This window comes from Rhinolophus sinicus, chromosome 5, assembly GCF_057876585.1.
Source record: "Rhinolophus sinicus isolate RSI-liver-muscle chromosome 5, RSI-T2T, whole genome shotgun sequence".
NCBI classification, from domain to species: Eukaryota; Metazoa; Chordata; class Mammalia; order Chiroptera; family Rhinolophidae; genus Rhinolophus; species Rhinolophus sinicus.
The window spans coordinates 13,942,349-13,961,928 of NC_142505.1; the positions used below are offsets into that span (position 1 = coordinate 13,942,349).

At 54.9% G+C, this 19,580-nt stretch overlaps 1 protein-coding gene across 4 annotated transcripts; it reads right to left on the reverse strand.

The window, feature by feature from the left end:
* Positions 1-236: 236 nt before the first annotated feature.
* On the reverse strand, positions 237-19,306 carry VILL (villin like). 4 transcript variants are annotated; one of them, XM_088798268.1, is made up of 20 exons: positions 19,201-19,305; positions 14,483-14,549; positions 14,226-14,300; positions 13,703-13,908; positions 11,966-12,074; positions 10,620-10,730; positions 10,138-10,337; positions 9,701-9,779; positions 9,521-9,619; positions 8,665-8,803; positions 8,381-8,481; positions 6,200-6,337; positions 5,951-6,109; positions 5,240-5,419; positions 4,525-4,670; positions 3,068-3,212; positions 1,440-1,622; positions 1,186-1,257; positions 736-993; positions 237-480 (listed from the first exon to the last, which is right to left on the reverse strand). In XM_088798268.1, the coding sequence occupies exons 2-20, from the start codon at positions 14,546-14,548 to the stop codon at positions 367-369; spliced, it is 2,580 nt and encodes an 859-aa protein (XP_088654394.1). In that variant the 5' UTR covers position 14,549; positions 19,201-19,305; the 3' UTR covers positions 237-366. The 4 variants fall into 4 exon arrangements, with proteins under 4 accessions (XP_088654394.1, XP_088654397.1, XP_088654395.1 ...); XM_088798271.1 differs by having other exon boundaries at positions 8,656-8,803; positions 19,201-19,303; XM_088798269.1 differs by lacking the exon at positions 9,521-9,619 and having other exon boundaries at positions 8,656-8,803; positions 19,201-19,306.
* Positions 19,307-19,580: the final 274 nt, after the last annotated feature.

Here is a 19,580-nt window from a genome sequence, read left to right on the forward strand (position 1 = left end):
TCCTATAAAGTGCGTGCATGTGTGTGTCGCAGAGCGCTGGTGGCCCAGCCCCACACTCTCCACCTTCCCCACACTCACACTGTACTGAGGGGGCCGTCTTTCCCCCTGGGCAGGAGGGAACAGCAAGAAACAAACCCCTCCATGGAAGAGGGTACAGAGAGACCACCCTCTCCAGCCCCAGAGACCCCTTCCCCCAGAGGTGGACCTACTAAGTGATCCAGACTTGAAAGCCCACACACCACACCTTATCAAGCTTTTATTGATGGGGGTGACCCAGGAGGCTCCCCTAGGGCTCAGTTATGTGTGGGGGTGTTACCCAGGGGGCCTTGGCTTTATGGGTGGCACTGGCAGGAGCAGGGCCCGGGCTCAGAAGAAGCCGAGCTGCTTTTTCTCCTGCTGCTGCTTCCACTTGGCCATGCTGTAGAATTCCTCCTTAGACTTCCCAAAGATATCTTGGAAGTCAGCATCTGAGAGGTAAAACTGTGGGGTGCGGGGAGGTGGCTACAGGGGACGGGTGTCAACTGAACCCAGAATTCTGTCCCACTCAGAGGTGTCATCCCTGGGCTCAAGGCTCTCCTCTCCCACCTCTGTCTGCCCCTCACCCCATCTGGAACACGCATCTCCCCAGGCAGCCTCCCCATTGCCCACCATTAGTGGGTCATGCCTTGCACCTCCAGCTCAATTTTAGGTGCATTAGTGCTGGGGCAGGAGTGGCACAGGGTCTCAGGCACTGACCTCCTTGTGGGCCGGATCCACTCCCTCTGGCAGGTCCTCGGCGGCCTGGTGCATCAGCTGTTCGCGGGGCAGGCCCCCGTTGATCATGGATCCAGGGCTGCTGTGGTAGCTGCTGGCACTGGTGCTGGTGCCGCCCACATTGGGGCCCAGCTCCAGCTCATTTTCTGAGCTGTCCTGGGAGCCCTTGAGGGCCTGCAGGGCCGAGGGGCCTGTCCTGCCATTGCTTGGACATCTGGACAGCCGGAAGTTGTGGACTTCCTGTCCAGAGAGGGGATTTAGTCTGGGGAAGATGGGGGCTAGCTCCCATAGGAGGCCATACTGAGTCCACTGGCCATCTTGCCCCCACCTGCAACCATGCCTCCTGCTAGGGACTGGCTCCTTCCCTGCCCATTCTGCCCATTTGGAACATGCTCACTGAGCCCAGACCCCTGGGAAGCCTCAATACTCAACTGCTGTTATCTCAGAGATGGCAGATACTGCTCTCAGGCTGCCGTCCACCACCTCTTCATAAGACTGGTTGTTCTGGGGGCAAGAAGCAGGGCAGGGGTGAGATGAAAGGGCACCAATGGGACCCAGGAGTCAAGACCAGGTCTCCCCACCCCACACTGGAGGTTCCCAGGCAGAGCAATGCCTCCTCAGTCTGCTCAGGGCAGGCCTCTCTTCCCCGAATTAGGGTGGGACCAAGGGGTTCAGGCCTCACTCACGGTCCACTTGTAGGGGTCCCAAGTGAAGAACCATCCAGTGAAGGTAGGAGGTTCATGGCCCTGCTTGACCAGCACGATGGGTGTGGCCTGGCTCCTCCCTGCTGGATGGGTCTTCAGGTACTCCTGGCCCCACGCCACAGCCTTCTTCTGCTCACGTGCAGCTTCCCCAAGCCACAGGAAGATCTGGATCACACAAGGTCCTGGCCTTAGGCAGGTGCAGGGGCTTCCCAGAGCTGTCCACTTCCGGCCCACCCCTGTCCATCAGATGGTCTCGGAGCCAAAATATACACCAGCCAACCAGACACACCCAGTAGGCTGGCCGCCATACCCACACACCCATAAACATGCCAGGTCACAGGCATACATGTATGAATTCAGTCCACAAATATTTATTGAATACCTGTTGTAGGTCAGGCATTGTTCTAGGCATTGGGGATTCAATAGTGGAAAAAAAACAGACAAAAATCCTTGCCCCTGTAGAGCTTTCGTTTTATTGGAGACAAAAAAAATAAGTATAACCTATAGTGTATCAGGTGGAGAAAAATAAGGCAGGGAAAGAAGATAAGTATGGGGGTGGTGGGAATAATGTCATTTTAAATTTGAGTCAGGGAGGGGCTTACTGAGAAGATGACATTTGAGTCAGATCTGAGGGAGCAAGTCATGTACTCTATGTCTGGGGAGAAAGTGGTGTAACCAGAAGAAACAACCAGTGCAAAGGCCCTGGGTGTGCCTGGCATCTTTGGGAAGCGGCGAAAAGGCCTTTGTGGCTGACGAGCAAGCAAGGGGGAGAGTGGGAGCAAATCGGGTTAGAGAGTCGGGGTTGCCAGGCCGTGTAGGGCTGCCGTAAGGGCTTTGGTTTTGCTCTGAGTGATACGGGAGTCTACGAGCCTCATCACATTCACACAGTGTCACAGTGACACAGACACACACGTGATCCTAGCTACACAGACACGATCAGCCATCACTACAGTCAGACAGCAAATTAGCCACAGACTGTCACTCATAGTCACACATAGTTACATAGACACAATCACAGTTGATGACACAGTTGCACACACCCACCCTAAAAAACAGCTTGAAAAACTTGCATACAGCCACACAAAAACAATTACCCGGCCACACGAATACAATCACTCAGTCTCACACCCACAGCCAGTCAGAGGCTCACACATAGCATCTCACCGGTTATGGCTGGTCTGGCCAGTTACAGCCATTACACAGCCACATGCCCAAAGGCAAATGCAGCCTCACACAGGCATTACACATACACGCGGTCAGTCATTCAGTTTACAGTCATTCACTTGACACATGTTGGCCACATGCACTCAGGCACCTGGAACCACACACCATTTTAAAGGCACAGGGCGTTACATAGAGCTACAAAACCCGTCACAATCACACACGTGTCTAGACTCACAGTCATAGCCTCCTGTGGGCTCAATATGACACAGAGTTGTCCATCGTCTCACATCCATGGTCACACAAGGCACAGGGTCAGTGTCACACACAGTCACACACTCCCCCGCAGCTTTACATGTAGTCATATGTCAAGCAACATAAAGTCACACACTCAGACCCAATTACACAGATACAGACATACGCCAGTCGGGCAGAAGTGGCCACCTCACCTCGTGGCAGGTGTCTAGTAGCATGATGTCATGTTTGTCCAGGTCCTCTTGGCTAAAGAACACCACTTCACTGAGGACCAGGTGGCCCATTGGGCTGGAGCACTCAAACAGTCGTGGCTGGAAATTGGAGACGTCCTCCGGGAGGCTGGCCAGCGTGGGCAAAAGGCCGTGAGGGGCACAGAGCCCTGTGCTGCCCAGCAGCCTGGGCCAAGCCAGCCCTCAGCTCAGCCCCGCCCCGTTCCAGGGGCTGGGAAATAACTGCTCCAAGTGTGGGAGGTAGGGGCCCTCCTCTGAGCTCCACCCACCCCTTCATTCACTGGGGGAATGCCCTGCTTCTCTCTGGACCTCAGTGTCCCCATCTGTCAGTGGGGAAAGTAGATTAGGTGATCGTCTAGCCCCAGCCAGCTGTGGAACAAGCTGCCCCATGAATTTTCCCAGGAGTAGGTACTAGAAAGGGTCAGCTGGCTTAGTGGGCAGGCCTGAGCTGGAGCCCCGCCCTCCCTGGGAGGAAGGGCTGCTGGTCCCACCCTGGGGCTGGGAGCCGGCCTCAGGCCCAAGGTGGGAGGAGGGAAGCTAGTCTGAAAGAGGGGGCCAGTAGTACTTAGGAGCTCAGGAGATTTGGGCGAGTTCAGTGCTTAAAACAGAACCCACAGACAACACAGAGCTGCCCAGGACTCAGCTCCCTCCTCCCTTTGAGCCCTCACTCTGTCCTACCCTCTGATATACACCTTGTCCATTTACACACCACACACACACATACTGTTTTTGCACACTAGGGTTTCTGGGCGGGAATTCCTGCCCGGGAATCTTTTTCTCTTTTCCGTTTCCGAATCCAGAGAAAAGTTGGTCAGGAAATCGGGAAAATCGGCTCCTTGAACCCAGGTGGTTGGTAGTATCGCCTGTCACTTTGTGGAAACGACTCATTGTAAACAGAAAACAGTTTGTATCTCGGGATTCGGGAATGGGAAAGTGAAAAAATTTCCGAGAACGGACAGGAATTCCTGCCCGGAAACCCTATTCCACACATGCTATTTACCCACATGTCATATTATACTACACTACTCCCCTCTCCCCTCTCCCCTCTCCCCTCTCCCCTCTCCCCTCTCCCTTCTCCCCTCTCCCTTTCCCCTCTTCTCCCCCCCCCTCTCTCTCTCTCTCTCTCTCTCTCTCTCTCTCACACACACACACACACACACACACACACACCCCTGGGACTGTGGGGTTGGAGAATGCAGAGAGCGCATTCAGCCAGCAGAGGGCGCCGCTGCACTGCTCTCCCTACCTCTTCCTACTCCAAGTTACCCAGGGCTGGGGAGTGAGGGGTGAGGGTGGACTGAGCTCCTGGGAGCCCCTGGGAGTCCTCAGTTCTAGTCTGGCCTCTCCAGTTCTCTATGTGATCCTTAATTAGTCACCACCCTGTTTGGGTGTGTTTCCTCCTCTCCTCCCAACCCTGTCACCTCTTGTTGCTGGGGTAGGGAGCCCGGCCTCCCAGGGCCTCCCAGAACTGAGGAGGCTCCTGACCCTCCATCACTATGTCCTTGTTCTTCTCGGAGATGACAGTGACTACCATCCGCGCCATCTCACGCTGGTCACCGCTGCAGCCCTGGCAGGCAAAGAGCTGGGTCAGGCCCTGCATGGAGAGGGGTCTTCACCTCCAGCCCCACAGCCCCCACTCACAGGGGCGAGTCACAGGAGGCTCGGCTGATGGTGGGGACCAGCTTCGCCCACGTGTGACCCCACATGAGCAAGCCATCTCCCCCCTTCCCCTCCCTGCCTCGGTCTCTCCAGCTGAGCAGGATCCACGCTGGGTCCCGAGCACGGGATGAGGACTCCCAGGCTTAGGGATCATTTATGGTTTACGCTGAAGATCAGAGAAAATTCTGGCAAACTGGAATTTTTCCAAGAGACTTGGGAAGGGGCATGTTCCTTGCTCAAGGCAGGAAGGAGGGGAGGCAGCCTAGGCCTGGCCTAGCTCTGACCTGTGGGCTCCCAGATATACCTGCCACTTTGTAACTTGCCCCAGGTTCCGGAAGGGACACCACGGCCTCTCTCCCCACCCCCTCCCGGCCTATCTGAGGTTGGACTGGAAGTCTACATCTGCTGTGGAGTGGCCCTTTCCCCACCTGGCACCACTGCCCCAGGCGTGAATCGAGTGGTCAGGGTTGGCGGTACCTTCCCAAACCAGAGGTAGCAGATGCCGGCTGTGACCAGCAAGAAGATGTCACTGGAATTGAGGGCTGAGGCCCGGGCGGGCACCTCCATGGTCCTGGTGTTGCAGCTGTCAGTGCCTTGCACGTGGAAAAGCCTCGTGGCAGATGCTGGCGGCCCCTTCCCGCTGTGCTCAGTGCTTCCCTACAAGAGGGCTGGGCCTCAGGCTGAGGCAAGGCCTCCTGGGGCCCCCCCTCCCCGTCCCAGTGGGGGACAGGCTGCCTCAGGGCCCAGGGGACCCATGCTTGAAGACCACTGTTTTCTGGACCGTCTGGGTGTAAGGATCCCATCAGTCTCGGACAGGGAACGAGGCCTTTCTAAATGGACCCCTCATCCCATCTTGAGGGCTCAGGGCATAGTTCCGCCAAGGCTTAAGGAGGAAAGTGGGGACCAGCTTTGCCCATGTGTGACCCCAGGCAAGGTCCTGGTTTCCTTTCAATTAAACTTCCTCACCTGGGCTCCTGCTCTGTGGCTGGCTTGAAGGATTGGGGAAAGAAACTTAGGCAGGGGTCACCTTTGGAGCTCCTGGGCCTTAGATAAGAACCAGGAAACCGGGGTAGGGGGTGGTAAGCTGTGCCCCTGGCCTGAAGAGAGTTGTTAGTTTGTGTGTATAAGGGCCACAGGCACGCGGAGGAGCCCGTGAGGCTGCAGCCACGGCAGCAAGGTGGGCCCTACCTGGAAGACCACCAGCTGGCCCTGGAAGATGGCGAGGAAGTGGGGGGGCTCACTGCCCATGGTCACATGCTCTTGCACCAAGGCTCCGTGGTACATGAGGTCCAGCTCCTCAGCATTGCTGTTCAGGGCCTTTATCTTGTGTTTGGTGGCCTGGTGGCCCTGCAGGCAGGGGTGGTGAGGGCCTGGAGCAGCTCTTAGATTCCAGTTCTGGGGATGGAAGGTGCCTCCCACCCCCTCCCACCAGCGCACCTGCCATAGGTAAAGGATGTACTGGACTTGGCTCATCTTCTGGTAGGTGTAGAGGACAAGGTAGCAGTTGCTTGCATACACCTGTCCATGAAACTTGGGGTGCACGGGCTGCCTGCTTATGTCCTGGATGCACCACACCTGGGGAACAGGGAACCAGTGGGCACAGGTGGCTTCTCCACTTGAACTTACCCTGTGCCCAACCAGAAAGCTCTCCTCAGCCCCATCTGTGCAGGCAAGGGCCTCTCCCCAACTCTGCACCTATCCCATGCTCTGTGCTGGGCTTGTGCCAGGATCTGCAGGTGACCCTTTCCCCCATGGACCCCTGGGAACCAGCACACTGGTGCCGGCCTGCTCTCAGCCAGGACTCTGAGCTGGTATATGGTGCCGGAGACAAACAAGTGGTGAGGCCTCCAGAGGCTGTCAAGGCAGACCTGACCCCTGCCACATACCACTCCCAGCCGGACCCCACCAGCCACAGCCCAGGTTAGGGGCACATGAGTCCTGGCAGATTGCTCGCTGCTCGCTGCTCAGGCCAGGATAACCGAAGCTTGGCAGAAGTGAGTATTCAGGGCTCTTGGAAAAATTCCCTTTTTTCAAGGGTCACTTAAAAAAGACAAAGCCTGTTCAAAGACTGAAGTGAATATACTTCCTCACACTTCACAGTGTGATTTCTTGTTCCTGTGGATAGCGAGCTTAGGCTCTGGAGCCAAGCAGACCTGGTCAAACCCCAGGTCAGCTGGTGTTGGCAGTGAGAGCTTTCTGAGCTTAAGTTTTTCCCACCTGTAAAGCGGGGGTAACAGTGCCCTCCTTGCCATGACAGGAAACAATGCCTGGGCATCCTGTGCCCACACAGAGCCCGGAAGCTATCTCTGGGGAAGGTCTCCAGAGCATCCAGAATCCAACCTTTTGCAGAAAAGGCTGACTCCAAACACATGCCACCCAGGAGCAGGACTTACCTGGCAGCCAGGCCTCCTGGCTCGGGCCCTTCCCCTACCTGCTGGTCCATGCCCCTGCTGGGTGCGGTCCCCTCCCTGCCTCTGTGCTGTGACCTGAGTTGCAGCACCTTCCTTCTTCTTTCCCTCCCTTGCCCTCCTCTCTGCTTTTCCGTCTTCCTCTCTATCTCCTTGTCTGCCCCTGTCCCCCGTGTGCCCCATCTCTCCCTGCTCTTCCTTCCATTTCCCCGCACCTACAACTCTGTCTCCTCCCTCCTCTCTGTCTTTCTCAGTCTCCTCTGCCTCTCCCTGTGTCCCCTCCCTGTCTTCCTCTCCCCTCGCTCCCCCCTTCCTCCCCACCTTGCCCTATCTCCTCCTATCTTGGTCATCCTGCTCTCTCCCTACTCAGTGCGTCTGTCCATCTGTATTAGGGCAATTATCGGAGGAGACCTTGGAGAAACAGTATTTCCTCTGACTTTGACCCACCTTGAGAACCAGAACCCCTCACATAGGCCCAGAAGTCCTGTCCCCAGAATTTCTCAGCATGCCTGCACCAGCCTTGGGGCCAGAAAGGACCATAGTTTTGCCCCCCTTTTGTAGGAAAAAACCAAAAACAAAATCCTGAATCCCAAAAGAATTAGACTCTGCCCAGATGACAGCCACGTCAAGATGCTATGCTGCCCCATACAGAGCCCAGAGGTGGTCCCCAAACCCTGCACCTCCCAGAACACTGGTCTAACACCAGACGATGGCTAGAGGACAGTGTGTGACTGTACATTGGGGGTGGGGCTGTGACTGACTGTACGTGACTGTGTACCTGTGTTGGTGCCCCTGTGGGTTGATGGTCACGGGTGTGACCAATCATGTGAGATATTGAATCTGTGCCGTTACGTGCTTGCAGTTGTGGACCTGGCTGTGACTAAGTGCCATTACAAGGTGTGAGTATGTGTGTCTATGTCATCATCTGTATGGTTGTATCATACATGTGACAAAGGGGTACAACGAAATGTCCGAGTGTACTGCGCTGTGTGCCATGAGCGTCATGGGAGTGGCCATGGCTGTGTGTGATTGCTTACGTGTGATGTGTATGAGCCGGCTGTCGGCTTTGTGTGTGTATATGTAGACATGCCCCTGGGTGTCCGATTGTGTGTAGATGTGTACCTGGGTCACTTTAGCAGCCGTACCATTTACCTGAAAACAAAGCCTACCTGTGTGCCCATTTCCCCCCAACCAAGCCAAAGCCCCTCACCTCCACCTTCCCGGAACAGTCATCTACCATCCTGAGTTGAGCCGCTAATTCAGGTTGGCTGTGCAACTTGCTCACGTCCAGCTTTACTTGACTCAGTTTACCTGAGGGTGGGCAGTGGGCTTCAATGGCGCCTTCTGCCCCTATCCCATCCCCGCAGACTCCCCCCACCTGACCTGCCCATCATTCTAGAAGCCCCGTCCAACCAGGCCCCCTCACACATCCTGCCAAGGCTCTGGGTGCTGCCCCATCCCGCAGGCCCCACCGCTCCCACTCACCCATCCCACCTGTCCCACCAAGGTTCCTGTTTCTGTGCGGCTTGACAGACCACATCCTGAAGAGCTGCTTGAATGCAGCGGACTCGGCGCCATCGTTCACCACCTCCACGTTGGTGTAGGTCGGGTAGCCCTTGGCCTGGATGAAGCCCTGGGGCGGGGGCTGTGTCAGGCGTGTGGACCCAGGGCCCACTGCTCTGCTCCAACCATGGGGACCTGCTGCTCAGGCTGCAGGACCAGCTGAGCACTGAGCAGCAGTAATTAACTGAGTTCATGACCCATTTTATGGAACTGGCTCCGTCACTACCGACTTCTCCGAGGTCCCCGAGGATAGGCGGGAGCCCTTAGTCTGAGCCTCGGGAAGTGCTGGCCATGACAACGCGTCACAGCAAAGGCAGAGGCCTGTGTCCCTTCCTGGAAAAGGAGGGGCTGCCCAGTGCGCTAGGCTCCTCAGCCCTCATGGAGCTGGCTCCGTCACTACCGACTTCTCCAAGGTCCCTGAGGATACCCCCTTTTACACATGGTTGCTTGGGTGCTTCTTCCCTGTCAGGGCTCTCAGGGCAGGCCACATGACCCCAGTACCCTAGAGAAGGGCCCTGTGTACCCCCTCAGACTCCTGGGCAGAGCTGTGTCTCCTCCCTCAGACAGAGCAGTTTGTCTCCAGGCTCAGACCCCAGGGCAGGGCCATGTCCTCCTCCGTCAGACAGGGTTCCCAGGCCCCGGGCCCCAGAACATGGATGTCCCCCAGCTTAGACTTCAGGGTAGGGTGGTTCCCTCCCTCAGATCCCAGGGCAGGGCTGCCCACCTACCCCTGCCCAAGCCCCAGGGTAGTGCTATGTCCCTCTGAGACGGGGCCCCACAGCCTCACCAGAGCCCGGCTAAATGCAGCCCTTTTCTCCTGGAGGCTAGACATGCGTCCCTGCCACACGTAGATCCTGAAACCCCCCTGGTCTAGGATGTAACAGTCCTGGGAGCAAGAGGGAGGCTGGTCAGTAGGTGGTCCAGACTGGCTGGAGTAGTGGGGTAGCTGGGGCCAAGCCTGCCTCACCTCCTCACGCAGTAGGTCTTGGGTCAGTGGACGGGTTGCCAACTCCTGGATCACCAGGTCCTCACCCTTCTCGTAGACACTGGGAGACAGGCATCCAGATGTGAGCAGCTCAGCCCCTCCACTCTAGCCTCTTTTACGCCCATCCCCCAGAGGCAGACAGCACTGGAGCTGGGGCCCTGAGCTGAAGTCTTGACTTCACTGCAGCCTTAGGCAATTGCCTGGCCCTCTCAGGGCCTTAGTTGCCCTGTCTGTACAAGGGGTTTCTCTGAAAGGCAGCCATGCGAGTACAGGCTGGGCCCAAGGTCCCACATGGCCTGCCCCAGAAACCCACGAGCTTTTCTGGAGGCCTTTCTAGAGACCCTGTGTTATTGCAGTAATGATGGACATGCAGGCCCGGGCTATTCCACCAACCCTGCCCGCTCCCAAGGTCTGCTCACTGGTACAGGCGGACATTGGCCTTCTGCAGCTGGTTAATACTCTTGTTGGGCATGGTGGCATACAGGTTGCCCACTCTGCAGCCCAGCACAGCTTCCATGATCTCCATGAGGTCAGTGGCTTGTCCCTCATCATCCACTACACCGATGTGTGCACGGCCACCGCGCTCCCTGGCCTGGAGGTTGCAGGTCAGGGCCAGGCCCTGCGGAGTGGACCTGGCAGTCAGGGATTCCCCAGCATGCCCTCCTCACCCCTCAGGCAGTCCATCTAGATCCTTCGTGTCACTGCTCAACTCCCAGAGGCAGGGAGAGAGCATCTGGGGTACCCCCAATGCAGGGTCTGGACTCAGCTTGCACTTAGTAGTTGTTTTTCAGGTTGTAGGGGAGAGCGAGACCCACCTCCTGGGGTGGCCAGAGGATGGGCACCTGGAGGACCGCCCCTCTCCCCTAGCCCTGGACTTCTCATTTTCCAGGCAGACACTGACCCGTGCCTTCTCGGAAATGCTGCTCTTGGGCCCATTCCATTGGATCATCACGTTGCCCAGGTCCAGCAGGAAGATGTCATCCTTATTAAAGCTGTTCCAGGAGAGCTCCACCTGCCAGAGCCAGGTGGGCAGGGACAAAGGCAGGGTGTCATACCACCAGCACCCAGGTGGAGAGGTACTACAGCTGTGCCCACCTATGTGAGCATCGCTTGGCGTGTCATTTGCGTGCATGAAGCTGTGTGCAACTGAATGTATGTGTGGCTGTGACACCACTATTACCATGTGCAGGCACGTGTCTGTGTAACCATATAAGAGCTGGAGGGTCACTGTGGGTGCGGCCGTGTGCATCTATAGGCATGTGACGAGGTAATGCTGCATTTCACAGGGTGTGCACATACGTGTGTATACAACGGGGGCACACGTGTCTGTTTATCCATGTGTGTAGATGTGTGTGTCCATGTACACCTGTGCATATGTGGGGAACAGCAAATGTGAACAAGTGTGTGATCTCATGGGTGACAGTGTATGTGTGCCTGTGTAGGGAACAGTGTGTTCTCCATGGATAAACATGGCTACCATCTAAACACAGACACATTGGAGAGTAAAAGGGGTCGCTTATGATAATTATGCCAGAGTAACAGGCAAAAGCCTCTGGCTGCATGGGGTTCCTGCATGACCAGGGATGTACGGTCACTGAATCTATGGGTGACAGTGTGTGAGCCTGTGTGGGATGGTCTGTGAGTCCCAAGGCTGCCACATACTATTCAGACAATAACATGTACAACTCAGGTGGCCTCATTCACATGACAGATATCAAACACCCAAGTGTTCATTACACCAAACTCCTGTTAGATGGCAGCAAAATGTCTTATTCTGCCAACGTCAGTATTTTCCATTAATTTCCTGACAGATGCAAGTAAGGCGCACTCTGTTCTAATTTGCACAAGGGCATTCTGTGGGCTAGAGTGGCCCCAGGGATAACAGTGGGAGACAGTGTGTGTACCTATGGGTGATCATGACAGCATGTATGAAAGCATATGTCTGTGCAGCCCCCCACCCCAAATCATGCTACTTCCCTTGTGCTCCTCATAAGGACCATCCAGGCATACCACCTGGTCTGCCTGAACCCCCACCTCCTTCCAAGTTCTTAATATGCCCATGAGATGGATGAGGAAACAGAGGGTCAGAGGAGCCATGGAGGGGGTCGGGCTAGAAGCCTGGCTCTGCCTTCTCTCTCCTCACTCGCCAACACTGTGGTCGCCCCCACTCCCCACACTTCTCTATACTTCAGTATATGCAGTCTGAGCTGCGTCTGGAGGTCAAGTGGCATCCCTTGCAGCGCTCACCTCGGTGGCGGACACGTGTTTCCTCCCTTTGATATGCAGCAGTCGCTGGATGTTGTACATGTTGGTCTCCACGTGCTTGAGGGCAGAGGCGAGGCCTCCCTTCCTGTAGCTGAGGAGGAAAGGGGGTCCCACGTAAGGTCATACACTGCCATGTGCGGGAGCGAGTGCAGATGTGAGCACATGCATGCACACATGTGGGGATATGCATGTGCCTGCTTAATACACGTGTGTGAGTAGATAGGAGCATGTGTACACGCACATGGCTACACACGTGGGGGCAGCAGTGTACACTTGTTTATCCATGTGTAGCTATGTGGACACCTGCATGTATACGTGTGTATACCTGCGGGGGCACAGTGTGCCTGTTTACACATGCATGCAGATGTGACCACATGCATGGACACACACGCCTGCATCTCCACATAACAATGTACCTGTATACAAGTGGGGGCATGAGTGCATCAGGAGTATCGATGTGAGTGTGTGGAATTCTGGCCATAGCATATGTGTGTGTGGGTGGGCATGAATATTCATGCATGTGTGTACGTGTGTTCATCTATAGGTGCACACAAATGGGGTGGCGTGTTTGCTACATGTGCATGTGTATACCATGACTCCCTGAAAATAAGACCTAAGCGGACCATCAGCTCTAATGCATCTTTTGGAGCAAAAATTAATAGAAGATCCGGTATTATATTATATTATATTATAGACCCAGTATTATATTATATTATATTATATTATATTATATTATATTATATTATACCTGGTCTTATATTATATTAAAATGAGACTGGGTCTTATATTAATTTTTGCTCCAAAAGATGCATTAGAGCTGAGGCTCTGGCTAGGTCTTATTTTCAGGGAAACACAGTATGTGTTCTGGTATATACCATATGCATGTATTAGGTTCAATGTATGAAACAGAAATGATCGAATATTGGCAATTTCCTATGGTTCAATCTAATATATTGCAACTATTAATTTAACACATATTTGAAGTAATTCACAGCAAAAGACATATTTGCACTGGGCACAGTAACATAAAAGCAAACTAAAACAACACTGGTGTCCATTCCTGGGTATAGATCCAAGAGAAATGAAAAACAAATGTCCACACAAAAACCTGTGCACAATGATGGATATTAACTGAACTTATAGCGGTCATCATTTCACAGTAAATGTAAGTCAAACCATTATGCTGTACACCTTAAACTTATCGTGATGTATGCCATTTGTATCTCAATAGAACTTGAACCCCCCCCAAAAGACTGATACACAAATGTTAATAACAGCATTATCCATAACATATAAAAAACAGAAACCCAAATGTCCATTACGTGATGAATACATAAATAAAATGTGGTGCATCCATATATGCATATTACGTGTTATATAATTTCATTTCCATGGAATGTCCAGAATAGGGAAATCTATACAGACTGGGGGCAGGAGTGTTGGGGGAAATAAGGGGTGCTGTTAATGGATATGGGGCTTCTTTTTGGGGAGATGAAAACGTTCTAAAATTGTGATGGTTGCACAAATCTGTGAATACACTAAAAAATCACTGAATTGCATACTTTAAATGGGTGAGTTGTATGGTATGGGATTTGTATCTCGATAAGGTTGTTAGCCATCCCAAAGCACCCCACACACTAGGGATGAGGGACACAGTCCCCCAGGCCGCCCAGCCATCGCACGGATCTGTCCCCTCACGCCCCCTGTCCCCTCACTCACATGACTCCGGGATGGAAGTAGCTGCGGAAACAGTCGGACTCGTAGCCTTGTACCTCTCGGTGTTGCACTGTAGCGCCACCTAGCGTCTCCTGTAGGTGCTGCACAAAGGTGCCGGCAGCGCCCTGGGCCTCGGCACCCGCCTTCTTTCCAACCCAATAGTGCAGGTCTCTGGCTGCCCCCTGCGTGGTCTTCAGGCTCTGGGGGACCTAGGGCCCAGGTGTTTGTGTATGTGTGTGTATGAGGAGGGGCTGCGGACTAGAAGGGGGTGCTGAGGACCAAGGCATGAGTGGAGACCAAGGTGAAGGTTGAGGATGTGCCACGGGCCTTGGGGAGACTGGGTAGGAGATCTAGAGGAGATCTAGAATGGAGAGGGAAGGGCCAAGAGGCCTCAAAGGCAGCAGACCCTGTGCGATAGGATGGTTGGGCTCCCAATCTGCTTCTTCTCAGGGTGGAGCTTATCCTGCACCATCAGACTCCCCAGCTGGGCCATGCCACCCTCTCAGACAGACTCCCCAGTGCTCACGTGGAGGATAATGTAGCAGTGTTCCTCGAAGAAGTTCCCATAAGCCCTCTCGGGTACGGGCACCATCTTCAGGTTCTGGGAGAGAAAGGTGCCTAGTGACAACTCAGGAGACACGCACCCCCCCCCCCCCCACACACACACCCAGGACCCTCTGGGGGCGGGGGAGGGAGTTCTGAGTTGAGGGGCAGGAAGGGCCTAGTCTCAGAGACCACACATTCTCTGTGGCACCAACTCTGCCATCTGGGCGTGCCCCTCACCTCGATGATCCATATGTGGAGGTCCCTACGGCTGTCGATGGCTGGGAGGCCCGTGGTGATGTCCATCCTAGGCCAGGAAGGAGTGAGGGAGGAAACAAGAACCAGAATTCTCAGACCCTGGCCGCCTGTCATTTTGGCTCCCAGCAAGAACTCTCCTGGTCAAGCAAGCACCTTCATCATAGCACATGCCTTTCATTAGGAGGGCTCTATAAACACCCAAATGCCAGCAAAGCAGGACAGGTCCTGCAGACATGGGCACACAGAGACTTTGCAAACAGAAACTCGGTCATGCTCTTGAAGCGGGGCTGAGCTCTGTGGACAGGGATGGGCTTTGAACATAGGGACAACCTCTGCAAACAGGGTGTTAGAAACAGGCTACGCAGAGAGACACAGGACCCACAGTCAGGGCAGTCAATGTAGACAGTGATAGGTTACAGTCAGGCAGATGCTCTGCTAGTAAGAACAGACTCTAGGGAGGGACAGACTCTGGAAACAGAGATGGGCTCCTGAAATGAGACTCAAGCCTGTAGATAGACAGGCTCCGCACGCAGGGACAGAGCTGCAAATAGGCATAGGTTTCTCAGACTGTTAGGAACAGGCTATGCAAAGAGAAAGGGCACCTGCCGAGCGTGAGACGCTATGTGGATAGAAAAAGGCCCTGCATGCAAGCACAGGCTCTGAAAACAGGGACAGCTCCCTCAGAAGAAAGGGAGGCAACAGGCAAGGTTCTCCTGATGAAAATGAGTTCTGCAGTCAGGGACCATCTGTGTGTATAAGGATGGCCTGTGCAAAGAGATACAGACTCTATCCAGGGAAATTCAGACAAGCTGGGCAAACAAGCAAAGCTTGTGAACACTGGGAAAAAACAAACAAACCCCCCCCCCCCAAAAAAAAAAAGAAAATCTCTACAAACAGTCACGGCTTCTGCAGGTATGGCGGAGCTTCACAGACCGAGAAGGACTTCGCAAATATGAATGAGGATAAACCCTTAAGACAGGGACTCTGCATAGGGACAGGCTCTGCAGATATGGGCAAAGTCCACATCTACATGGATAGGCAAGGTCTGCAAACAGGCAGAACATTTTCCATCTTAGAAGTGCTTCCCAGACAGAGGAAGGCTCTTGAAAGAGGCCAGGAGCAGCCTCTAGGCTAAGACAGCCTCGGGAAGCAGACTCCAAGCTTGCCTAGAGAGTGAGGGGAGCAGGCTGGGCAAACATTCATGAGCTGGGCAGAGAAACCCAGGCTCTGAAAACAAAACACAGGCTCTGCAGAAAGAGCTTCTATAGACAGACTCTGCAGATAGGGAGGGGTTTTGTAAGCCCACACAGGCTCTGCAAACAGACAGGCTCTGTTAACAGTGACGGCTCTTCAGAAGAGATGGCAGGATTTGCTGAAAGGAGCTGCAGGGAAATCAGCTTTGTGATCAAGCACAGATGCCCCAGACACAGGGAAGATCTTGAAACAGGGCTGGGTTTTGTAGGGAGCCTGGTTTCTGCAAACAGGAGCAGGCTTTCTAGAAAAGGATGCGCTTGGAAATAGATAAAGCTCGGTCCATAGGGACAGGCTCTGCGAACAGGTCCATATGGAATTAGGAAGAGTGTGCGGGAGGCACAGGCTCTGGAAACAAGGATGTGCCCTGCAGAAAGTCACAGGTGCTCCCAGATAGACACAGTGACCTTGACAGCGACAAGCTCTTTATAGGAACAGGGCCTGCAATTGACACCGTTTCGATCCAGGGAAATTCAGGCAAAGGCCCGAAAAACATTACAGACTGGACAAACAGGGCTCAGGTTCTACAGACAGAAGCACGCTCGGAAATCGGAAAAGACTGCAAACAAGGACATCGTCTAGAGACGCATGCAGAGGAAACAGGTTCTGCTGACAGGGATAGGCCAAGCTTTGCAAATGGGAACGGTGTCTTTTGGCAGACAGCAGGGTCCCAGACGAGGACAGAGACAAGCTCTGTCGACAGGGTTAGGCTGTGCGTGCAGGGCAGCTTCGCTATCACAGCGTATCTCAGACACAAGGGAAGAGGGACGGACTGGTTAAAAAGACCCAGGTTCTGAGAAAACAAAAGATTGAAAATAGACATAGGTTTACGACAGAAACAGGCTCTGTAGGCAGACAAAGGTTCCACAAACTCAGGACAGACTGCACGGGAAGACTGTCACCGAAGACTGTGACAGACTCTGCAGCAAGTGACAGTCTTCGCTAACGGGAGCACGCTGCATAAATCATAAGCACCCTTAAATCCTTGAAACAGAGCTGAACTCTTAAGACATACCGGCTCTGCAAACAGCAACTTAGCTTGCTGGAGTTGTGCTCTGCGGTACTGAGTGCACGCAGGAGAGAGGGGTGTGGAATGAGGGGTATCTGGGGAGGACCGGGGCCCTCGATTTTTGTTGCATGCCCGCAGGTGACTCAATGACCCCAGCTTCCCAACACCGCTCCTTCAGACACCTCTGTGTGAGGTTTGCTCATTCCTTCACACATGGAAGTTCTTTCTAGGTCTAACCTAAACCCTGTCAGCTACAACTTTTTCTTCTTGTTGCTGTTTTCCTCGAAAGACCCAGAAGTCACTTCTTTCTGAATTTCTCAGTCCCAGTAGCCCTGGTGTTAACTCCTCTCCCCTCCCCACTCCCCCTCAGCGTGTCTTATCAGCAGGAGGAACACCCTTGGCTCTGCTGACCCTGCATGACCAGGGGAAACAAGGCCGGAGAGGAGATACAGAGTTACAGAAGCAGAAGCATAGCGCGACAGGTGAAACAAAGTGGCTCGTTCCTTACACCTTTGTCCAGGCCCCCGAGGGCAAGCTCAAGCCCTGGTGAGCTCACAGGACACTGTGGGAAACACCCATCCCTCTCAAAGAGGGCCCAAGTGGCCAAGGAAGTGTGTGGGGGTGGGGGAGGGGGGCTGCTCAGAGCAGGGTGGGCAGAGGGGGCAGTCCTGCCAGAGGAGGCAGGTGACAGCTGCATTTATCAAAGCCTGGGCCTCTCGGAACATGCTCTGGAGATCACATATGATGTTGGTGTGGTCTCAGACCCTCCTTAGAGCAGAGGATTCCCCAAGCCCTGCTTTCCTTGTTTACTGTCAGCTCCCAGAAGGTACTCAGCAAATAGTTGTTGAATGAATGAAACCTGTGGCTGTGACTGGACTGAGTGAAAACGGATGGAGAAGGGAGACCCAGTGAGCTCTAACTGCACCCAGAACTGCTGTTGCCGTCGATGCCTGTTGGTGTGATGGTGACACGACTCACTGGCAGACATGGTGACTATGTAATGGTGGTGTCGAGCAACAGAAAACATGTGATGATACCAAGTGTGAGGCATAGCGACATTCATTGGTGATAGGCAGACGCAGTGACCAGTGACAGCGATCAGGGCACAAGCAGACAGTGAGCTTAGGTACCAGCTCTGAGCTGCAGGTCATGCAACAGCGAGACACAGTGACAGAGTGACAGGAAGACTGTCTGGCTTCGACACAGAGGCCACCACGTGGGACAGGAAAGTCCAACAGACAGGGAAGTTGGGACTGGGCTGGTTTCACTGGGCGGGTGCCCCAATCAACCCCCAGCTCTAGCCAGGAGGGCCAAACTCTCAGGCTCCCAGGGCCTGAGGCCCTCGTCCCCTTGTCATCTGTGTTCGGCATCTTCCAACTGGGTTCTGGGGGGATGGAGGAAGCGTGGGGCCCTCTTTCCCCTAGCACCCCTCTATCCCCCAGGCAGTCCCTTTCTCAGGCAGGTTCCTTCCCTCCCCAGAGAGCCCCTGTAAATCACCAAGCTCTTCCACCTTCAGGTGTCCCCTCTCTTCCATGGGGAAGTCCCTTCCATCACCTATCCTGAGAGGGGACCACTGCCCTGTGTCCTCTCCCTCCTACTGGAAGCCCCCTTCTTTTCCCTGGGGGCTGGGCCCCTCTACTCCAGGCACCTTTTCTCTCCCAGAGGACAAGTTCCTTTTCTGACACATCCTTCTCTCCCCAGTGACCCCTCCTTTCCTGTGTGGCCCTCTGTCCCCACAGGGCCCTCTTCTTCCTCACATGCATCCTCCCTCCCCAGGGGCCCCTTCTCTCCTGACTTTCCCGGCTTCCTCCACTTGAAGTCCCCTTCTTTCCCCAAGGGACCCCTGCCCCCACCCCTTTCCTCCCTCAATGCACCTGCTCTCCCCTGGTCTCTCCTCTCTTCTGGGCTCTCCTCCTACACAGGGGCGCCCTCCCTTTTCCAAACATTCCCTTGTTTCCCCCAGGCCCCTCCCTTCCGGCACGCCCTCCTCCCTACCCAGATTCTCTCTCCCTGCTCTGGCACCCCTTTTTCTGCCCCAGGCGCTCAGCTTCCCCATCTGAGATACTTGTGAACGGTGGACCCTGAGATTGCTCTGCCCGGCTTCCAGGAAGGGGGGCGGAGCGCTGCCGGCTGGGCTGGAGGAAAGGAGGGCCAGGCACTGGTCTCCCGGGGTACCCACTCTGTGGGGGGCAGAGACCCCCACCCACGTACAAACTGCCACTTTCTTTCCCGTGGGCCACGGCCTCCCTTGCCCCCATCAGTGTTTTCACTGGTTGGGCTGCTTGCTGCGTCCCCAGTTCTGCCGGCTCCTGCGCAAACCTGAGCCCTGTGCCCCCACACTGTACACCCCTGATTCAGCACAGCCCTCCCCACCATTACCTGGAGCCCCATGCCCCCTCCCGCCCAACTGTGCCCCATGCCCCCTTCCTGCCAGGCCTACCTGCTGGAAACTGCTGGCGCCTTCGCCCTGCCTGTGGGCAGTGCTGGGCCTGGCACAGGGCCAGGCTCTGCCCACCTCCCTCCTCCTCTGTAACTCAATCTCTGCTCCCGCCCTGCAGGACACACCTCACTGCTTGGCAGGCTGGGCCTTCAAACAGTCAGTCCCTTAGTCAGTCGACAAATATTGACCCAGCTCCCTGAGAGCCAACCGTCTCCTCAGGGCCATGGCTGGTGGGCCAGGCCTCACCTCCTGGGGTCTGGTGCCCAGAGAGAGCAGGGGATGGAGGCCTGGGCTGGGCTCGGGTGTGGGTGCAGAATAGACCGTGACTTCCCTTCTGGGAGGGCCAGATGGGCTCCTGATCCCTGACCCCCAGAAGCTCA